Below are 20,746 nucleotides of genomic sequence, written 5' to 3' on the forward strand. Positions count from 1 at the left end.
TATGAAGAAGTATTTGAACACACAGCATGGAATGAAGTTACTGGAACGTCATGTGTTCGATGCATGCAGCAGCGCAGCTAACGTTCGCGCTTCATCTCTAACTATCTAAGGTAGAGCTAAACTGCTCAAAAGTGATCACAACCACTTGTTACTGTGTGAAGTAATTTGCCTTTATTGTGTGTAGTCGATCTAGTTATCTTCTGTCCCGTCGTTTGAAGCATACATTTTAGCTCCGGCATTCGTCTCCCATTAGTATTAATCTTATTGATCATTTCACATTATCGGGGCGGCGTGTGTTATCAGCAAACGTTCGCGTGTCCCGTTATTAAACTCAGAATATCGATTTTTTATCCATTATTAAACTTAGCATTTTAATTGTTTAACCTTTTAATAGTCCTGTTAAGTGTGCCTGAAAACGCCTAAACAACATACCCAAAGTACATTGAAAGCTGTTGTTGAACCATTTGGAGTACATGCATGTAAATGGTCTCTTTTGAAAGGTGACACTGAAGTTATTTCCCCTGTTGTTAGGACCCCTGTAAGTCCTACTGGTGTTGAGTAATAGAAGCTTAAACACAAGGAAACTGAAAGTTTCTATCTCCGACTAGATTTTGTTTTGAAAACAGAGGCCTGAAGAGGCCTAGAGGTGGTAGGTATTAGCTCATTTCAGAGCCAGTCAAAGCCAGTTTGAGAAATTAGTTTAGAACGAGTGTGTGTGTGGGGGGGTGCAGGACGCACACACCTAGTTGGCTGTAGAGGGGAGAATCGATAAAGAATCGAATCGATAAGCAGGAATTGATAAGGAGTCGGAATCGTTAATCTTATCAATACGCATCCCTACAGACCCACTTACTAAAGCTAAATACGTAGTACTGTTGGAGTGTAGCTGGCTAGTAATCTGTTGTCATGGTCTAGCTAGAGCTATGTTTGATGTGAGATAATATTCGCAAAACTGGATTTTAAATGATTACTTACTAGTATGATTAACTACTGCTAATATTATCATACTAGTGGCTAGATACAACGCCAATTGACAACATTACTTTCGCTTCTGTAGGCTGCCTACTTGCCCTCTAGCTCTATTTAGCTTAACTTTACAGCAGTTAGTTTAGTTTGTTGGTAATAGTAGCTCTAAAAGCTAGCTACTATTAAGATAATATTAAAAGTAGGCCTAATCATACTAGTAAATAGTAATAATAATTTTTAAATACAGTTTTGCGAATGTAATCTCACATCTAGCTAGCATAGGGCTTCAGAGAGAGTACAGCAACACGTGTCAGTACGTTTGAAACAGACAAAAGTGTTGTTGTCCCTGATTTCTACAACTATTCTTTCTTCCAGGTGACAAGAATCCACATTTGAAGATGAAATGTGTTTCTGGTCAGCAGCCTTGTTTGTCCATGCACACGTACCGTAGTGGGGTTCTACAGAGGCACCATGGGATATTGTTAGTTGTTACGCTGTTCGTAATAAAACCAGTTGAATGCAAGGGAGTCAGGTGGCTGAGCGGTGAGGGAGTCGGGCTAGTAATCTGAAGGTTGCCAGTTTGATTCCCAGCCGTGCCAAATGACGTTGTGTCCTTGGGCAAGGCACTTCACCCTACTTGCTTCAGGGGGGAATGTCCCTGTACTTACTGTAAGTCGCTCTGGATAAGAGCGTCTGCTAAATGATCAAATGTAAATGTAACTCGTGTCCTCCCTCCTTGCAAGTGATAAAGAAGCACCTCAAGATATAACAAATAGGTGACGAGGTAGTCTGAACCTGCGTTCCCTTCTCTGTCCGGAAGTCTTTTTTCTTTTCAGTGTCAAACTTTTATTTTCCGTGAACGGTTTAGGCTAATGTTAGCACAGAGTATTGCTAGCTGGACACCCACGTGAGTGATGCTGGCTAGGATCGAGAGAGGTTAGGGAATCAGGGTAGTAATCAGAAGGTTGCTGGTTCAATCCCCGGCTCTGACAAATGACGTTGTGTACTTGGGCAAGGCACTTCCCCCTACTTGCCTCGGGGGGAATGTCCCTGTACTTACTGTAAGTCGCTCTGGATAAGAGCGTCTGCTAAATGACTAAATGTAAATGTGTGGAGCAGTGGAGCTCATACACAGAGAGATTTTACTATTTTGTTCTTGCAAATGGCATTCCTGATGATAAACTGGTACCCACATTTTTGAGTGTTATGGGGGCAAAGACTTTAAATTTATTACCAAGCCTGTTACAGCCAGGGAGGCCGTGTGCTAACACCTATAAAGAAATAGTGGATACATTGGCAGTACATTTCTCACCAAAACCCATAGGTATAGCTGAGAACTTTAGGTTCCACCGACGGAATCAGGAGGAAGGAGAAACAGTGACAGTGTTTGTTTCTGTACTGAGACAATTAGCAGAGCACTGTGAATTTAATGATGTGCTAAATGATACTATTCAAGACCGATTAGTGTGTGGCCTCCGTAGTGAAGCTACCAAAAGAGACTATTGACTGAAACCAACCTACCTGAAAAAGGCTATTGAAGTTAGTGTATCAATGGAGATAGCAGCAAAAGAGGCTCACAACTTGAGCTCATCAGGAAAAGTGCATAGTGTTTCCACTGAAAATCAGAGACTGGCCAATGGGCAAGGCACCTGCTTCCGCTGTAGCGAGTGGGACATCAGGCCTCCGCATGCTGGTGTAAGGACATGGATTGCCGCAGCTGTGGTAAAAAGGGGCACATTGAGCGTGCATGCACAAACAAAAAGAGCACAGGGAAATTGTCAAGGTCAGAGAACAGGAAAGAGACCTTCAACGATAAAAAAAGAGACATGTTCACTCTCTGGAGCAGGAAAGAACAGAGGTGAGTGACTCATCAGATGAGGAAGTTACACTACACATATTGACGGTTGCTGGAGGACCACATGGCTATTGGGTCTCTCCCTTGCTAGAATGGCAGCCTGTGTGCATGAAGATTGACATAGGGGCAGCTGTATCTCTCGTGTCAGACAAAGTATACAAAAAAAACATTGAAACACCTGCCACTTCAGCCAGCTAACGTGGTGTTAAAGACATATACTGGAGAATCTGTTGCTATGAAAGGAATCACTGAGGTTACAGTTCAGTTAAATGGACAGACTGCAAAACTGCCACTCTATGTAGTTAAAGGTGACTACCCTTCTCTACTGGGACGCTCGTGGATGGAGAGTATCAAACTGGACTGGCCGTCAGTACACATGATGACCCATGGAGACTCAGCTGTACCCTCCATTTTAAAGAGACATTACAAAGTTTTTAAAAGTGAGCTGGGTAGCATGAAAGAAAAAACAGTAAAGCTTGATATTAATCCAGACAGCAAACCAAAGTTTCTGAAAGCACGAACCGTACCCTACGCTATCAGACCAAAGGTGGAGGCGGATCAATGCTCTAGTGAAGGACGGAGTACTGGTGCCGGTCAGTGTGAATGAATGGGCAACGGCCATCGTACCTGTCCTAAAAAAGGATGGGTCAATCAGAATATGTGGAGATTTTAAAGTGACTCTTAACCCTGTGTTGTCGGTCACGCACATTGATGATCTGTTTGCAGGCCTAGCAGGGGGTCAAAAGTTCAGTAAAATTGACATCTGCCAAGCCTACCTGCAAATGCACGTGGATGAAAAGTCTGCTAACTGTTATGACCCTCAAGAGGTTGTTCAGGTACTGTCGTCTTCCTTTTGGAATCACATCAGCACCAGCGTTGTTCCAGAGGGCCATGGATCAAATCTTGAGTGGATTGCCAGGAGTTCAATGCTACCTGGATGATATCCTGGTTACTGGGAAGGACGACGAGGACCATCTCTGGAACTTGGATGCAACTTTACAGAGGCTGCAGGTCTATGGACTTTGTCGAAAAGACAAATGAAAGTTTTTCCAGACATCGGTGGAATATCTTCACAAGCCTCCCTCCAAGACCAAGGCTATATTGGACGCCCCAGCACCTCAGCCAGCTGGGTTCCTTCCTGGGGTTACTGAACTATTATGGACAGTTTATTCCAAATTTAGCAACGATGTTAAAGCCGATACATCAGTTGCTCTGTCAGGAGAAAACTTGGACATGGACTGACAAATGCGAAGAAGCATTCGGTAAAACAAAGGAAACACTCCTGAAGTCGGAGGCCCTGACGCACTTCGACCCATCCCTGCCTCTACAGCTTGCTTGTGATACATCACCATACGGCGTGAGTGCAGTCGTGTCTCACATCATGCCAAACTGTGAAGAGAAACCTATCACTTTTGCATTGAGAACACGGAACAAAGCAGAAAGTAACTACGCACAGATAGAAAGAGAAGCCCCTAGGCATAGTTTTTCGGCGTTCGCAAGTTTCACCAATATCTGTTCGGGAGGAAGTTTACTCTTCTGACAGATCACCGTGCACTGATGAGTATCTTCGGGCCGTACAGGGGGATTCCATCACTTGCAGCGGGCAGAATGCAAAGGTGGGCTTTGTTGTTGTCCGCGCACACCTACGACATCAAATACCGTAAGTCGGAGCTTCACTGCAACGCAGATGGACTTTCAAGGTTGCCATTGCCCGTAGGAAAACCAGACACACGCCAAGCAGACATATTTTACTTCAGACAAGTGGAAAATGCACCTATCACTTCAAAACAAGTACGAAGATATACCCGAAATGACCCATTGCTATCTGAGGTGATGGACCTAATCGTTAAAGGCAAAGCGACAGGAAACAAGCCTGAGCTGAAACCGTACCGTTCTAGGAGACAGGAGCTGTCAGTGCAGTCTGGTTGCCTTTTGTGGGGGATAAGTGAGATTATTCCGTTGTCGCTGAGGAAGCCAGTGCTGCAACAGTTACTGTAACCCAGGTTAAAATATGATATTCATGGATTGTTGTACACTGTTTGTTTTGATGTTAGCCTGAAGTGGAGTGATGGTTTGATTTTGTTTTAAAAAGAAAATAAATAAAAATACTTATTAAGTTGGCACAACTAATCAGAAACCCCCAATTCAATAACCAATCAGAGACGGGTGCCTAATAAAACTCGCGTGTGCTCGTTCTTCTTTCTCTTCCATACCACGACGAGGATGAGAGCAGCCACGCCGGCGAACAGATCAATTAATTGAAACAAACATTCAAACAAGTTAAATAATAAGTTTACATTGAGTTGATTTTCCACTGGAGCGAAGATTTAAATAAGTTAGCGGATACGTTTCACATTGAGTTGCTGTATACCGAGTTGAAGATTGCACACATTGTGGAGATTCTGCAGTTGAGAATTTGTACCGCATTGGTAAGGAATGCCTTTGCTAGTATTTAAGTGATAGCGTATGTATGTCACTCAAATTGTTTTTTAAGATGTGTATTATAATTGAGATGTTTTATTTGAATTTTGAACTGTTGTTAATTGGTAGCGCATGTGGCTATGTCGCCATAGCTATGCTACATAGCTACTGTCACACGAGGCAGAGCACGAGGTCGTATATATTTGGTATTGATGTGGCCAGTTGGTATTAAGTGTATATGTCAGATTTAGAATATATTCTTGTTTTATAATCATCCATTGGAAATAAGAGTTTGAACATAAGTTCTGACCTTGCCCACATAGGTCAGGTTTTTTGAGGAGTTTGAGTTCGAGTTGATCCTGGATTGGATTCCACATTTGATGGCGAGCTACAACCCAACGGAGAAGAACTTCAAAGAATTGCATGCAGAAGATTGAGAGACTTTGTCCTACACACACCAGTATGGCAAGCCGTTTTAACATTTATTTCTATAAACGTACTAGTCACTATTTTAAAGTTACTAGTACTTATTCTTTAGTTACTAGTAACTAATCCAATAGTTACTAGTATATATTCCCATTTTACTAGTAACTTTCATTAGATACTAGTAACTATTCTTTAGTTACTAGTAACTAATCCAATAGTTACTAGTATCTATTCCCGTTTTACTAGTAACTTTCATTAGATACTAGTAACTATTCTTTAGTTACTAGTAACTAATCCAATAGTTACTAGTATCTATTCCCGTTTTACTAGTAAGTTTTCATTAGATACTAGTACCTATTTTTTAGTTACTAGTAACTATTCCGACATATCCCGAAACCAATAAGTACTAGTAACTATTGCCAACAAGATATCTAGTTAACATGCAAATTAGCTTTAGAAGATATCTAGTTAACATGCAAATGAGCTTCTAAAGATATCTAGTTAACATGCAAATTAGCTTTAGAAGATATCTAGTTAACATGCAAATTAGCTTCTGAAGATATCTAGTTAACATGCAAATTAGCTGCTGAAGACCACACCTCACAGAAGACAGCACCACAGAGAAAATATCAACGAACCGATTTGAGAAATGGCACACCTATGTGTAATTGAAGAAATAGGACGAAAATGCAGAGCATTAGAAAGAGCTTTCCAACAAGCTAACATAAGCCACGCACGATTGATGCCGATTGAGTCATCACTTGTGAATTTAAGAAGACTGGACGGTATTTTATCGGTGGAGACAATGCAAGAACTTGTTGCTAGCCTTGAAGAACTCCGAGCTCTCATCACCACCACACATGCGATGTCAGGAGAGCACAGCGAAGACGCCTTTTCAGCCCCTCGTATGCCCTCAGGTAACGTTTGGATTTTACTTTTAGAATAACATTACTCGTACAATGGTAATATGGTGGTTAGCCAAATATACCTTGTATTAGAGATCCCTGTAGGTTATTACTTAAGATAGCTTGCTAGCTGTCGAGGGCCGATGTTATCTACCTTGACTTTACAGTATTGTCTTTATTAGCTACATTAGTTGCTAACGTTTCCTGACCATCTCTGCCCAACTTGTATCTCTAACTTATGTTCTCAGGCCAGCGAGGGAGACCTAAAATTGCCATAACAAGGCAGCAAATACAGTTCCTCGTGGGTCAAGGCTACACAGTCAAGCGGATGGGACAGCTGCTGAAATGTTCAGCATCTTTTTTATATCAGAAAACCAGAGCGCTTGGATTACCAATTAGGAGTTCCAGGTCAAGAACCCTAACCAATGAGGAACTTGAAGATCATATAAGAAGACTTCACAGACAGTTTCCAAGATCTGGAAATGAGGTGACATTGTTATAAGTGTATTATAACTAATCAGTATTTTTGTAACATTTTCTAGCATCCTGGCCCGTGTGATGTAGGCTAGCCTACACGTTTTCATTCTGAAAGTTTGTTGGCCTTTTTGTTAGCATAAATAGACGTATAATAGTGTTCATGCACTACCGCTCAAATGTTTAAGAACACCTAGGGTTATTAATGTTTTAGATAGAGTTTCACTAAGGTGACATTAAATTGATTAAAATAGATATCCAATACCTTACCAATGTTGCAAATATCTATCACTGTTGTAAATGACTGATTCATGATTGCTAATGTAAATACAACTGCAGAGACATTTTCCTTTTAGCTCATTCATAATTAATTATGTTTGACTATTATTTCTGATATATTTAATGCCACCTTGGGGAATGAAGATTCAATTTTCTATCAAAACACGTCAATTTAGTAAAAAAATGTTTTACCAAAGGTGTAAATTGCCTGTGGTTTCAGATGATGAGGGCATTGCTGCGAGCAGAAGGATTCTTTGTAACACGACAGAGAGTGAGAGCGATGCTGACTTATATTGACCCAGCGGCTGCTGCGCGAAGATGGAGTGCTACCGTGGCAAGAAGAACATACCATGTGCCATATCCCAACAGTCTGTGGCATATGGATGGAAACATGCGTCTCATCAGGTATTCAGTTGTATTTGACAATTAAATATGCACTGTTGTACCAAGCAAACTACTTTCTTCTTCAGTAACCAGCTTCCAAAAGCTGTAGAACATGTATTCCCTGATTATCAGAAATTCAGCATTTAAGATGGTCAGCTGGAAAGAGAAACTAGTTTGTTTCTTCTCATATTCTACAAATGGCACCATTAAAGATGTATTGTATATAACTGAGAAGTACTAATTTTGTTGACCAATAGTTTTTCCTTTACAGGTGGGGCTTAGTTGTTCATGGAGCCATAGATGGATACTCACGCCTAGTAACATACCTAAACTGTAATACAAACAACAAAGCTGTCACTGTACTTACACAGTTCTTGAAGGCAACATGCCTGTATGGACTCCCATCCAGAGTTCGCTCTGATCATGGTGGGGAGAACACACAAGTAGCATTGTTCATGAATATTGTCCAGGGTGTAGAGCGCAGTAGTCACATAACAGGGGAATCTGTTCACAACCAGAGGATAGAGCGCCTCTGGAGAGACGTGTTCCTGCAAGTTCTACACTACTTCTACAATGAATTCTACAGCCTAGAGGATGCTGCCATACTAGATCCAGAAAATGACATCCACAAGTTATCACTACACCTGACCTATCTACCAGAAATTCAACGTAGGTTGAACATGTTTAGAGAGGCCTGGAATCAGCACAGTCTAAGGACAGAAAACAACCGAACACCCTCACAGATCTGGACAGAGGGCATGCTGACCAACATAGAGGCAGACAGCACTCCCATCAACAACGTATTTGGTGATGACCCATATAGGGAGGACAGTTTAGAGGCCCTTCTGGCACAACATGGCATCAACAACTTTCCAACTGACATAGAAGAACAGTTCCCAGCTGTAGTTGTCCAACAACTAAATGTAAATCTTAACCACCAACAACAGCAAGACATTTTGAGGGCTATAGAGGGAATTGTGGACTTGAAAGTGAAATATCAAACATGCTGCACTGAAATTTCTAATAAGTTGAATGAGCCAGCCAGGGGACTGCCTTCAATCACATGACTAATGCATGTCTATGCTCTCTTTTTAGATTTGCCTTGCAATGTGCTTGATTCATAGATCTAGGTGATGTTATAGTAACAGAAAGACCACTTTTATTGTACAACCCTTCCGTCACATTTAGTTGAACAACATTTTTGTACAATTGTAAATTACATTTGAGGTTCAGAAACAAAAACTTGGTTTGAATTTGTGAATTAAAGATGAACAGTACCAAAAAACAAAAAGCCTATTGACAGTTTCCTTACACCATTTCATTCTAAGCCCTACTCTTGACCAAAGCCCTGTGTATTGCAAATACCAAAGTCCATATTGTACTTAAAGGCAGTGTAATCCTTGTGCAAAGGTAGACGCAAGCAGTTCACACATGTGTTTGCCGTTGGAAACTTCGCCCTCTGTTGAGTGTCCCCAGGTAAAAGACAGTCAGTGTGCAGGAACTCGATGGATGGTTCCGGCTTCAAGCCAATGGCAGGTAGCGCACTGCATCCAGTCGCAAACATTAGAATTTTCTCCAACGAGCAGGGGGAGTTACCTTCTGTAAAGAAAGAAATGTTATAAGGAAGCCAATTCAAGCTGCCCTATGCAACTTTCCATAAAGTGATCCTGTCAGCCTTAAACTAGTTATTACTGAACATGGTAATACAGGGACAATAACCAATTTCTGAAAATGCACATTATTAATTTGTCCATAATATGCATTATTTTCAAGTTGATGTCGATTTAGCCATTTTATTGTCGTCTATAGTTTGTATTACCGTATTGTTCGCACTCAGGCGCACTGTCAATGAATGGTCCATTTTCGATCTTTTTCATATATAAAGCGCTCTGGATTATAAAGCTCAGTTTTTATTTTAATTAAAGGCTTTTAAGTGTACCTTATAGTCCGGAATATACGGCAGTCAAATTTGTATTTTTCAACCACTGGATCCAATATATTAGTTCCTACCATTTACACAGTTTATATATATTTTGGGGGGGGGGGGGGGTTTCAAAAAGTTATAGTGCAGGTTTAAGTGGTGTTCAGAATCATGCACTAGAGTATTAAGTTAAGCGTCAGCGAGCTGTAGCGTGTCTAACTCGTCAGTGGCCGGGGTTTGGATAATGTGTGTGACATTCAAGCTATGCACGGGCAGGCCCAACTTGCCTGGTAAAATTATGGTAAACTAAATAAAAAGCAAACTGATCTATTACTTGCCCTCTGCATCTAGAAGGTAGTCTCTCCAAAAGCCCACAGCAATGTTTTCCTGTACTCGTCTGTTACTTCCTGCACTGGAAAAACAGATGACAAACAGGTGATCGAGACCATCTGCGTTAAGGGTCTGTGGTGGGCTGCAGAAGAGAGGACGAAAGGCTTCTGGCTGTTTGACAACCTCCTCCAACAATCCTAATGTCCTCAGGCCTTCCTTGAACCTTGAAGAATTAAAAGTGGATAGATCCAGTAAGTGAGTGAGCTCAAGCCTGAATTGTCACATTATACAAATGTAGCATTGAAAAGCAAACTAAAATTGTGTACTGTAAGAACAGAACTTAAACATTTCACGTTGTGTTACTGTGTAACCAGGCACTGCATAGTGCAGGGAATCATTATCCCGTATAAATATCTCATGGGATAAATGAAAATTTACAGCATTTGTACGCTGGTTGCTACAATGAATGTTAGAGCTCAAATCGACAAACAGCACTTAAAACAATGCTCAATTATACCGTTCGAGTGGACCATGGAGTCGGTTTACGACTTGGAACTGGAGGATGTCCTGCAAAAGCAGGTCTTTGTCCTCCAGACATTTTAAAGCTCGTAGGCAGCCTGCATTAGACAGGTAGTCACTGTGACTCGACACAACTGAACGCAACTCCTCCATGGACTTGGCCTCTGATACCTGGCAAAATCAGATATTTTAGCACGAATAGGTCAAGTAAAAAATTAAAAAATAAACTGAAATTACCTGTATGATTTTAGCTCGCAAGTCAAGGTCGTGCACATCATCGATGGTGGGTGAGACGTTATCTTTCACAATGCAATCAAATAAAGTGGGAGAAAAGAATCCCGGTGATGGCCCCCCATGAACCATACTGACTGATATAGCCTTCCCCATGATATAGTACTTGTCTTCTCTGACAGCTGGAGAGTAAAATTGACATGATAACATTACTCCAAAGTAGTCTTACATGTAATAGCCAATTATCCATGATTACTTCATTTTATTCAAAACTTCCAAGGCAACCATTCCATCTTTTGCCAGTGCTACTGAAATGAAAATGTTAACTGAAAATGTAGACAAAAGGGCTCACCAATCGAGTCAAGAGCAAGGTTTTTTTGTCCATCTGGACCTGCCAGCATCGGGGAGCGCTCAATGTCTTCCATTAGTAGACTTAAAAGCTCTCGTCTTGGACCTCCCAAATCTATTCCTTCCTCAACATGTCCAGTTTCATCAGAAAACTTAACAGAAATTCTCTTAAATGGATTGTATGATTTCCGGTTGAATGCTCTAAATGCACCATCGAGTACATTGTTTCGGTTGATGTTAAATCTGCAGCTCAAGTTGTAGTTAATATTTTTCCCAAGTTCCAAAAGAATTTCTTTTGGGGAACAGTCAAAATCTTCTGTGCATCTGCAAACATTTTAATATTGTAAATATTAAAATGCAGTAAAGTCCACCCCCCCCCCAATGCATTCAAAGTCACATGCCAAAATCTATATTTTCATCTAGAAACAACTGACCATAGACTGGAAACGCTACAACAAAATATGTACAACTCACTGAATTTCGATGTTATCCGTTAGCTGCATCTCATCTGGCTCAGACAGCTGCATCTCATCTGGCTCTGACATCTCAGTCTCTGGCATGATGTCAAGGTAATCTATGTAGATTTCCTCTGCAGGTCCACACTGTGTAGGCCCAAAATCACTTTGGACAACCTCCATCAAATCAGGCACTTCAGCAGAAACTCTGTTTTGCTGCTGGTAAATGGTCTTCAGAAAGTGATAAGTTGTAAATACACAAAGATAAAAGATTACATCTATTACATTGATTTCGGAGCTAAAACTTAACACCTTTGTAAATCTTTACTTTCAAAAAAGTAAATTTTAATTCAAAGGTAATCTAATTTAGTTCTATCCACAACAATGTTAACCAAATCACACTTTCAAATTGGTAAATGAGCTTTGAGGTCTAGCATGCAATGCATTAAACAAGTGTTGAATGAAGTTGTAACTGCTGCTTTAATACCAAAAGGTACGTTACACATGAGTCATTGCAAATTTTGTGTTAAAATTGATTTCACAGAAACATAAATGAGGCTGTCCAAAACACAAGTGATAAATACCCACCCCACTTTTATTATATTATTCACCTGCACTTCCTCCATGTCCATCCATCGAACATGGAGGTTCAATGGAGAGGTGATGTTGTGGTCCAGAAGAGTCCCAGACACCATGTTGATGACTGTGGTGCCTGACGTAGTTTCTCTGATGTAAAAATACTCAGTGGCTGAGGCATGTGATCCAACAAAGTCAAACAAGGCCTGAAATAAAATATGTACTTATTTACTAGCCGGAAAATATCAGTACAATGACAATCAAGGTTTATGACTGCCGTTTTGACCTGACATCCTTGCTGTGTTTATATATTTTAAATATATAAAACTATAGTGTTTAAACCAAAAATTACAATTGCACTATATGCAAAATGTGGGTAACATAGTACCATATTTATAGTATAGTCAGTAGCAGGTAACGCAGTCTCATTTACACACCAGTGGAGGGTGAGTAGTAAAATGTTAAGGTTTTTAGTTTCCAGAGTTATGAGGCCTGCTTGCAGGCACCAGTAGATGGTCAATTTAGACAACAAGGACAAACCATGTCTATGTAAGGATGAGGAAATTGATATGATATTACATAATGTCATCATGTGTTCAGAGGTTTAATTAGGTAACCTCATACAGTGCGGAATGCTAAGCACTCAATTGAATGATTTTGCCTTCTGTAAAAACACAGCCTTTTCTTTGAAAAGCCGTTTTCATATTTGAGATGCAAAACCTTACAGATCTACATTCTTCAGATGGGTCATGGTTTTTGGTTGGAAAATCCCAAATTTTACAAATCCAGAAGAATCACATAATTTTTTTTTAGCAAATTAAGCATTTATACATCTGTACATTCAACAATGTTTACCTGCATAGGATCAGATGTATGGAACCGTCTGATCTTCATTGTGCCATCTGGAAAACTGACTTTCAGAGGTATGCCACCAGCAGGTTCCTCAGTTGTCCTCATGAGTCTCTCATCTATTGTCTGAGAGACAGTGAGTTTGTAACAGGTTGAATATGTGCCTTCTACTGAATAGATGCTTACGGAGATGATATAGTACCTTCAAACGCCTCTCCTCGTAGTCGCAGACAGCTCGTCTGCTCTGATCCTGTCATCAAATAAAAACCATCAGCTTCAGAAATTTTAATCACCATGAAAGTTTGCACAGACAAGGAATTGATGTTGGCAGGAAGGTGCATGCGTATAGGAATACATAAGTGGTGTTAAGTTTAAACAAATCTAACTATACTAACAAGGTACAAAGCCAACCTAAAACCAACTACTACGGGGAAAGGTATGCAGAATAAATTATAATGTATATAGTTAATATACACAATATAAAAGGCCCTGGGGACTTGAGGTGCAGCCGTTAGTGTACAAGGAGAAGAGCAGAGGGGAAAGGCAAATACCTAGTTAAATGTTCCAAAAAAAATATACCTTTTCTTGGTCAGCTCTCAATGACAGATTGTATTCAATGTCTTGTTGTTGCCGTACAGTCCTCCACTCCTGTTAAAACAATTATTAAAACCAGGAAGCAAATGCTATAACACTTTTTTATAACTATTGTTTAAATGACAATGGTGAACAATTAATTGAAATTGCTTGGGTTTTAATTCAAGTTGCACATTACTACAACAAACCAGAGTCAAGGATAGAGACAACAATGAGTCATAGAAAAAAAAGAAAACCTTGACACAGCAGATACATTTATTTGGATAGGTCCTCCAACCCCTCTATGTAAAGTTAGGAAAGAACAAGTTACCTCTACATCATGTGGTGTTCCATTTATAGGCAGTACAACCAGTCCTGGACTTTGAGCTCTCTCAAGGTTTTCTACAGTCTCAGTGCTGGTCGGATGTAGACTCTGATGATGACTGGACAAGTCAGAGGTGTACCCCTGCAATTCAGAAAAGCAAATAGGACATGTGGTTACGCATTTGCTCTGATCCGCCAACCTCCCTTGTGTTCATATAAATAGTCACGGATGAAATCCAGTCCAATAGTAAAGAATTAAGACAGCAAGTTACCTACCTCTACATCATTTATTGTCGCAGGTACAGTGAGGACTTCTGCTCTTGGACTTTGAGGCCTCTCAAGTGCTGGGTTGCCTTGTGCTTCATGTATGGTGTCAGGTGGTATGGGTAGATCCTGTGTCTGAAGAGACAAATCAGAATATTTTGTGAATTATGCACTTGGACACATGGATGCAAATACAGTGAATAGAAACTGCACTGTACCTGCCCCACTTCAGCACAGGGGAGAATGTAGAGTCTGCTCTTTCCCATCACTTTCTTCAGGGCTCTCACAGAGTTGGCTTGGACCTTTTTGATTTTTTTGCCCTTGTCTACTTTTGCCAGCTCAAACCCCACCAGGTTCAAGCTAATCATTGGGAATCTCTGACAAACAAAGTGGTTCAATTCTGCCAGACTCCAATTCAGCTCAATGGTGGACAGTTGTCCATCCACTGACTCCTGCACTGGTACTCCTAAAAGAATATTGAAAACAAATGAATGAAAGACATAATCCTCTAAAACTGATAAACCATCTACTAGATTGACTATGCCTGTATTGGCTTGCAATACTAGTTTGATTACATACATTAACTTTTTTTTAAGGATTGACAAACTGCAAATGCATTATCCATTTGATCATTTTAAAATTACAAAAGTTTCTATTATATTATATTACCAATGTCATACAAGTTAATATTATTTTTTGTCAAACACATTTCATTGCTTCTACCTAATAACAGTGCATGATGTACCTAATCCATTATTTGTTAGAGCCTGACGCGCAGAAGTTGATGGCAGAGACTGGATATCTGGTCTTGGGAGCAGAAAGAGGCCCACCTGCCAAGTCGAACGTCCCCTTCTGGAGGATGTGCCTAAATCAAAGTTTCAATAAGATTGAGATTTACTTTATGAATGAATAATTTCAATACTTCAGGCGATTTGCAAAGCAAACTTCCAGTTGTGGTATTATAGCACACCTAATTTAAAGCCAGCATGGAGCCCATCTGCATCTCAAATGAGTTTTAAGTATCTTGGTTTACTCGTATGCAGTTTAGCCAGCGGGACCAACTTTTAAGGGGTGGGAAAATAAATACATATGCAAGAGAACAATGGTTGTAGGCCTACTCGCCGAAGCCTTTGAGCACACCCAATTATGTTATTGTAATAGGCTACAGTGTCATTTTGGAAACTTTTTGGTCGTTGGTGTGCTGCAAGATTTTTCCAATGTAAAAAAATGTGCCGTGGCTAAAACAAGTTTGTAATCGCTGAGCTAACGCTAGCTTATGTCATTGATGAACGCCATGTGCACCCCCAACCGATTAGATTTTCAAGCTGCAATGGAAAATGTTTAAATAACGTGGCAGAATCGATAACTAGCTATATTTGTGCATTTAGGTAGGAATATTGTACAACGAAAGTAAAAAAATAATGATCTCTGTAATTATCGTTAGCCATTATTAGCCAAATTACATAGTTGTGCCACCACTGAATGAACTGGATAGAGCTAGCTACAGTACTAACCTTGAACTCGATTTCCACGTCTTCTGAAAAGATTTCTGGTTGATGTCAAAATGTTGGTGCCAGAAGTCCCTGCCGATGGAGCCAACGTCAATTCGTGCCTAGCACGTTGCAGAGCATTAAACACTCGGTCAAACACTGCTGCAGCTGCAACTGGTTGCTCATTAGTGTCTTGATTAGTGTTCGTCGGTGAACGTGTCTCCGCCATAGCTCAATTAGCTATATGGCGATCAGCCTGTGCTGGTGAATTGTCAAGCTCCAGAAAGGCGCGGGAATTGAGCTAGGAGATTTCATTGGCTGAATAAAAAAATAAAAAATTGTGCGGTCTTCTGTGAGGTGTGGTCTTCAGAAGCTAATTTGCATGTTAACTAGATATCTTCTAAAGCCAATTTGCATGTTAACTAGATATCTTGTTGGTAATAGTTACTAGTAACTAAAGAATAGTTACTAGTATCTAATGAAAAGTTACTAGTAAAACGGGAATAGATACTAGTAACTATTGGATTAGTTACTAGTAACTAAAAAATAGGTACTAGTATCTAATGAAAAGTTACTAGTAAAACAGGAATAGATACTAGTACCTTTTGGAATAGATACTAGTTGGAAACAAATAGTAGATATCTGTACAGGAGAGCCCCATAGAATACAATTGTAAAATTGGTCAATTTGTTACTAGTAAAACGGGAATAGATACTAGTAACTATTGGATTAGTTACTAGTATCTAATGAATAGTTACTAGTAAAACGGGAATAGATACTAGTAACTATTCTTTAGTTAACTATTCCGACAAGAGATATCCCGAAACCAATAAGTACTAGTAACTATTGCCAACAAGATATCTAGTTAACATGCAAATTAGCTTTAGAAGATATCTGGTTAACATGCAAATTTGCGTCTGAAGATATCTAGTTAACATGCAAATTAGCTTTAGAAGATATCTAGTTAACATGCAAATTAGTTTTTGAAGATATCTAGTTAACATGCAAATAAGCTTTAGAAGATATCTAGTTAACATGCAAATAAGCTTTAGAAGATATCTAGTTAACATGCTAATTAGTTTTGAAGATATCTAGTTAACATGCAAATTAACTGCTGAAGACCACACCTCACAGAGGACAGCACTACAGAGAAAATATCGACGCAAACCGATTTCAGAAATGGCACATACGTGTTATTGACGTGAATTTGAGAAGACTGGAAGGCATTTTATCGATGGAGACGATGGAAGAACTTGTTGCTAGTCTTTCAGAACTCCGAGTTCTCCACGCACTCCATGGCAATAAGAGAGCACAACGAAGACGCCTTCTCAGACCCTCGTATGCCATCAGGTAACTTTTGGATTTCGCTTTTAGAATAACATTACTCGTACAATGGTAATATGGTGGTTAGCCAAATATACCTTGTATTAGAGATCCCCGTAGGTTATATTCCTTAAACTAGCTTGCTAGCTGGCGAGCGCTTATGTTATCTACCTAGAATACCAGGACTTAGCGTTAGCTTATACTTATCAAAATGTCTAACCACTGGGTGACCAAAGGCAGGCTAGGGGAACTCGTATTAATGTTAAATAACCTCATAAAGTGACATTTGAATGCCTTAAGACCTTAACAAAACAATCACCATGGCAATGACTACACAATGGAACTTGCATTTAGCTTAGCTTAGTTCTAACAAGAAGGGCCAATATATGGTTATGGTGTTGCATGACAAGTTATTGGCTATCCAATCAGAATATGCAAAATGTGTGTCATTCAACAGTTTGTGATGGTGCCCTTACCTGTGTTGCAGCTGGCTAGGGCACACTCTCATACTCTTGTGTCATGGCGCTCCCCACTGTCCTATCTGAGGCAAAGGCTACTATTTGACTGTAGTTCCAAATTTGTGTCCTGTTTTTCATTACTGCAGGTACATGGATGACCTCCGCAAAGCAGGACGACTGACATTATCCACCTCTGCTGCTCACCAGGCTGCTGCGCTGCTTTTTGAAAATGGCGTTGGCACAGATTTGGACGTAGAAGCTGGGCAGTGCTCTGTGCCGTCACTGTCAACCAACACAGCGTACAAAGTAAACTTGTTACACTTCACGTGTGAGCAGTGAAGTGTGGAGAGGGTGGCGGGACTTCCGCTTCTTGGGGGTCCACTTACAGGACAGCCCATCCTGGAGTGTGAACACCTCTGAGCTGCTGAAAAAGACTGTACTTCCCGAGAACACTCAGGAGGAATAACATCACACAAAGACTGCTGGTGTCCTTCTACCGAGCCTCCATTGAAAGCATCCTCACATACTGCATATTCATTTGGTATACCAGCTGTACAGTGGCTCAGAGGGTCATACACAGCATTGTTGGCTGCCCTCTCCCCGCACTGGAAGACCTACACAGATCCTGTGCCCAGAACATCATAAAAGACACTTCACACTCCTGGGCACTCCCTGTTTAAAATGTTGCCTTCAGGCAGACAATACAGATCAATCAAGGCAAGGACAAACAGACTAAAACAGTGTCTATCCAACTGCAATAACCACATACCAACATAATGTGCACAATGTTATGTATCATGTAATGACTGTGTGTGGTTCTTTACGGTACAGTCTTAGGTATATTTATTTGAGTAATTTTAGCACTTTAGTAATTTTATCCTGATTTTTAAGTCAATGAATGATCCACTGACCGGAAGCACTTTAATTTCTTTGTACCTGTGACAATGACAATAAAGATCTATTCTATTCATTTGTATAGTATGCAATTGTGTTTGGGGGCACAGCCTGGCCCAAGGAAAATGCTGTAGACTGTAGTTACATGGAGATTTTTATTAATGGACCCAGTAGTGTTTGTTATGGGACAGTTTATACATGAGATGATCAATAAAACTACCATACCTGAGAAATCCCCAGAACAATATAATGATCAATTCTCGCAACTGGCTGAGCCTAAAACATCAGAACAATGGCCATTTGGTCTCATAGACAGAAGTCCTTGTATTCCACACGTACACTGGTACAACATGATACTAGTGTGTCCATTTCTCTCAGGCAGACAGTCTGAGAGATCAACCAGCCCAACACATATTTCCTACATTATCCTACACTAACTGCAGCTGAGGTGAGGCAGCGCAGATCAACCCTCGCAAGGCTCCTGGCCCAGACGGTATATCAGGTAGGGCCCTTGGGTTGTGCTGACCAGCTAGCAGGGGTCTTCAGTGACGTCTTCCACCTCTCCCTCAGCCTGTCTGTACCCCCCATCGCTTCAAGATGACCACCATTATCCCTGTGCCCAAGAACACCAAGGTCACATGTATGAACCACTATTGCCCGATAGCACTGACCTCTGTCATCATGAAGTGCTTCGAGCGGCTAGTCAAATCATTCCTCTGCCCCTCGCTGCCCCCCACCCTGGACCCAATGCAGTTTGCATACCGGTCCAACAGGTCTACAGACGATGCCATCGCTCTGACAATGCACACCGCTCTCTCCCACCTGGACAAAGGGAATACGTATGTGAGGATGCTGTTCATTGACTACAGCTAAGCATTCAACACCATTATCCCCTCCAGACTTGTCTCCAAGTTTGTGGACCTGGGACTAAGCTCCTCCCTCTGCAAGTGGATCTTCAACTTCTTGACGGGGAAGCAGGTGGTGAGAATCGGTGACCGCACCTCATCCACACTGATCACCAACACAGGCACCCCCCAGGGCTGTGTGCTTAACCTTGTTCACTCACGATTGTGCGGCAACCTCCTTGTTAAGTTTGCTGACGACACAACCATCGTGGGCCTCATCTCTGACAGTGTCAGCCTACAGAGAGGAGGTTGATGACCTGAAATCATGGTGTCAGGACAATAACCTCTCTCTCAACATCAGCAAGACCAAGGAGATGATTGTGGACTATAGGAGGCGGCAGGAAGAAGAGCATGCACCCCTACACATCAACGGATCCGAAGTGGAAGGTCAGCTGCTTCAAGTTCCTCGGGGTGAACATCAGTGATATGAAGATTTTCTATACATATGTGAGGTTGTCTCTTGCTGTGGTCAAGAGGTCACGCAGTGGGCCTTTGACAATACCCATATAGATCAGGGAATGTGCTCTGTTTAACCTTTGAGAAAAGTACAAACAATGAGTTATGACACATCACCAGTGTGCTATTTCTCCTGTGCATTAAGTTGTGAAATGTGTACTGTTTAAGGGCATGTTTTGGTGGTTACTATATCTGTATGGGCCAGCTCATGTATATAATGGACCTCTGAGAGACTTGTTTCTCTCACATGCTATCCCTCTGTCATGGACTGATGGCATGATCTGACGTTGTTACTAATAAAACCGAGTCAACCCTTTTCTAATAGTCGTGCCTCCTTCCGGCTTGCTTGGAGACAGAGATCTCATCCTTACAATCAGCAATGATCTCACCTGGTCTGCTCACACTTACAAAGGTGGTCAAAGCGGCCTGTAAACGCCTCTTCTTCCTGTGGAGACTGAAGAAGTTCAGCATGGACTCAGTTATCCTCACTAACTTCTACAGATACACTATAGAGAGCATACTGACTGGTTGCATCTCAGTGTGGTATGGGAGCTGCACAGACAGGGACCGCAAGGCCTTAAGTAGTGTGGTCTGTTCTGCTGAGTTCATCGGCAACACAATTCATGATGAATTCTCTTAGCCTTCATATATTGCATCATCAAGAAATATAGCTATTCAATTGAATTGTACTCAAAACAGAAAATGTCATTGATAATCATCCAGCTTGTTGTAGTGCTGATACTTCTGGCTTGTACATTTTGCCATTGAACCACAACTTCCACCAGTTATTCTTGGACAAAATACATATGAGATATATTAATTATACAGGGATGATACCACACTGGTCCCATGGGAAAATACAAATAATCATTAAGATATATTGTCTTCTTTCTCTGGTGTCTCCTCCGCACGGACAGACCCCCACACTAGCATCATGTTGTACCAGTGTCGGTGTGGAATACAATGACTTGTGCTTATGAGACCAAATGGCCATTGTTCTGATATTTTAGGCTCAGCCAGTTACAAGAATTGATGATTATATTGTTCTCTGGATTTCTCAAGTATGGTAGTTTTATTGATCATCTCATGTATAAATTGTCCCCTAACAAACACTACTGGG

At 40.9% G+C, this 20,746-nt stretch overlaps 2 protein-coding genes across 2 annotated transcripts; one reads left to right on the forward strand and one right to left on the reverse strand.

Moving 5' to 3' along the window:
• Positions 1–5,919: 5,919 nt before the first annotated feature.
• LOC136943671 (uncharacterized) lies at positions 5,920–8,989 on the forward strand. The gene is made up of 4 exons (XM_067237082.1): positions 5,920–6,585; positions 6,822–7,060; positions 7,547–7,731; positions 7,982–8,989. The coding sequence occupies exons 1-4, from the start codon at positions 6,318–6,320 to the stop codon at positions 8,775–8,777; spliced, it is 1,488 nt and encodes a 495-aa protein (XP_067093183.1). The 5' UTR covers positions 5,920–6,317; the 3' UTR covers positions 8,778–8,989.
• A 12-nt stretch (positions 8,990–9,001) lies between these two features.
• Positions 9,002–15,881, reverse strand: LOC136943670 (uncharacterized). Its single transcript, XM_067237080.1, has 15 exons — positions 15,615–15,881; positions 14,846–14,965; positions 14,319–14,566; positions 14,113–14,235; positions 13,844–13,978; positions 13,519–13,587; positions 13,142–13,189; positions 12,946–13,065; positions 12,126–12,296; positions 11,534–11,745; positions 11,064–11,383; positions 10,718–10,893; positions 10,479–10,651; positions 9,970–10,184; positions 9,002–9,309 (listed from the first exon to the last, which is right to left on the reverse strand). The coding sequence occupies exons 1-15, from the start codon at positions 15,817–15,819 to the stop codon at positions 9,041–9,043; spliced, it is 2,604 nt and encodes an 867-aa protein (XP_067093181.1). The 5' UTR covers positions 15,820–15,881; the 3' UTR covers positions 9,002–9,040.
• Between the last annotated feature and the right edge of the window lie 4,865 nt (positions 15,882–20,746).

Source organism: Osmerus mordax, chromosome 5, assembly GCF_038355195.1.
Source record: "Osmerus mordax isolate fOsmMor3 chromosome 5, fOsmMor3.pri, whole genome shotgun sequence".
Lineage (NCBI taxonomy): Eukaryota > Metazoa > Chordata > Actinopteri > Osmeriformes > Osmeridae > Osmerus > Osmerus mordax.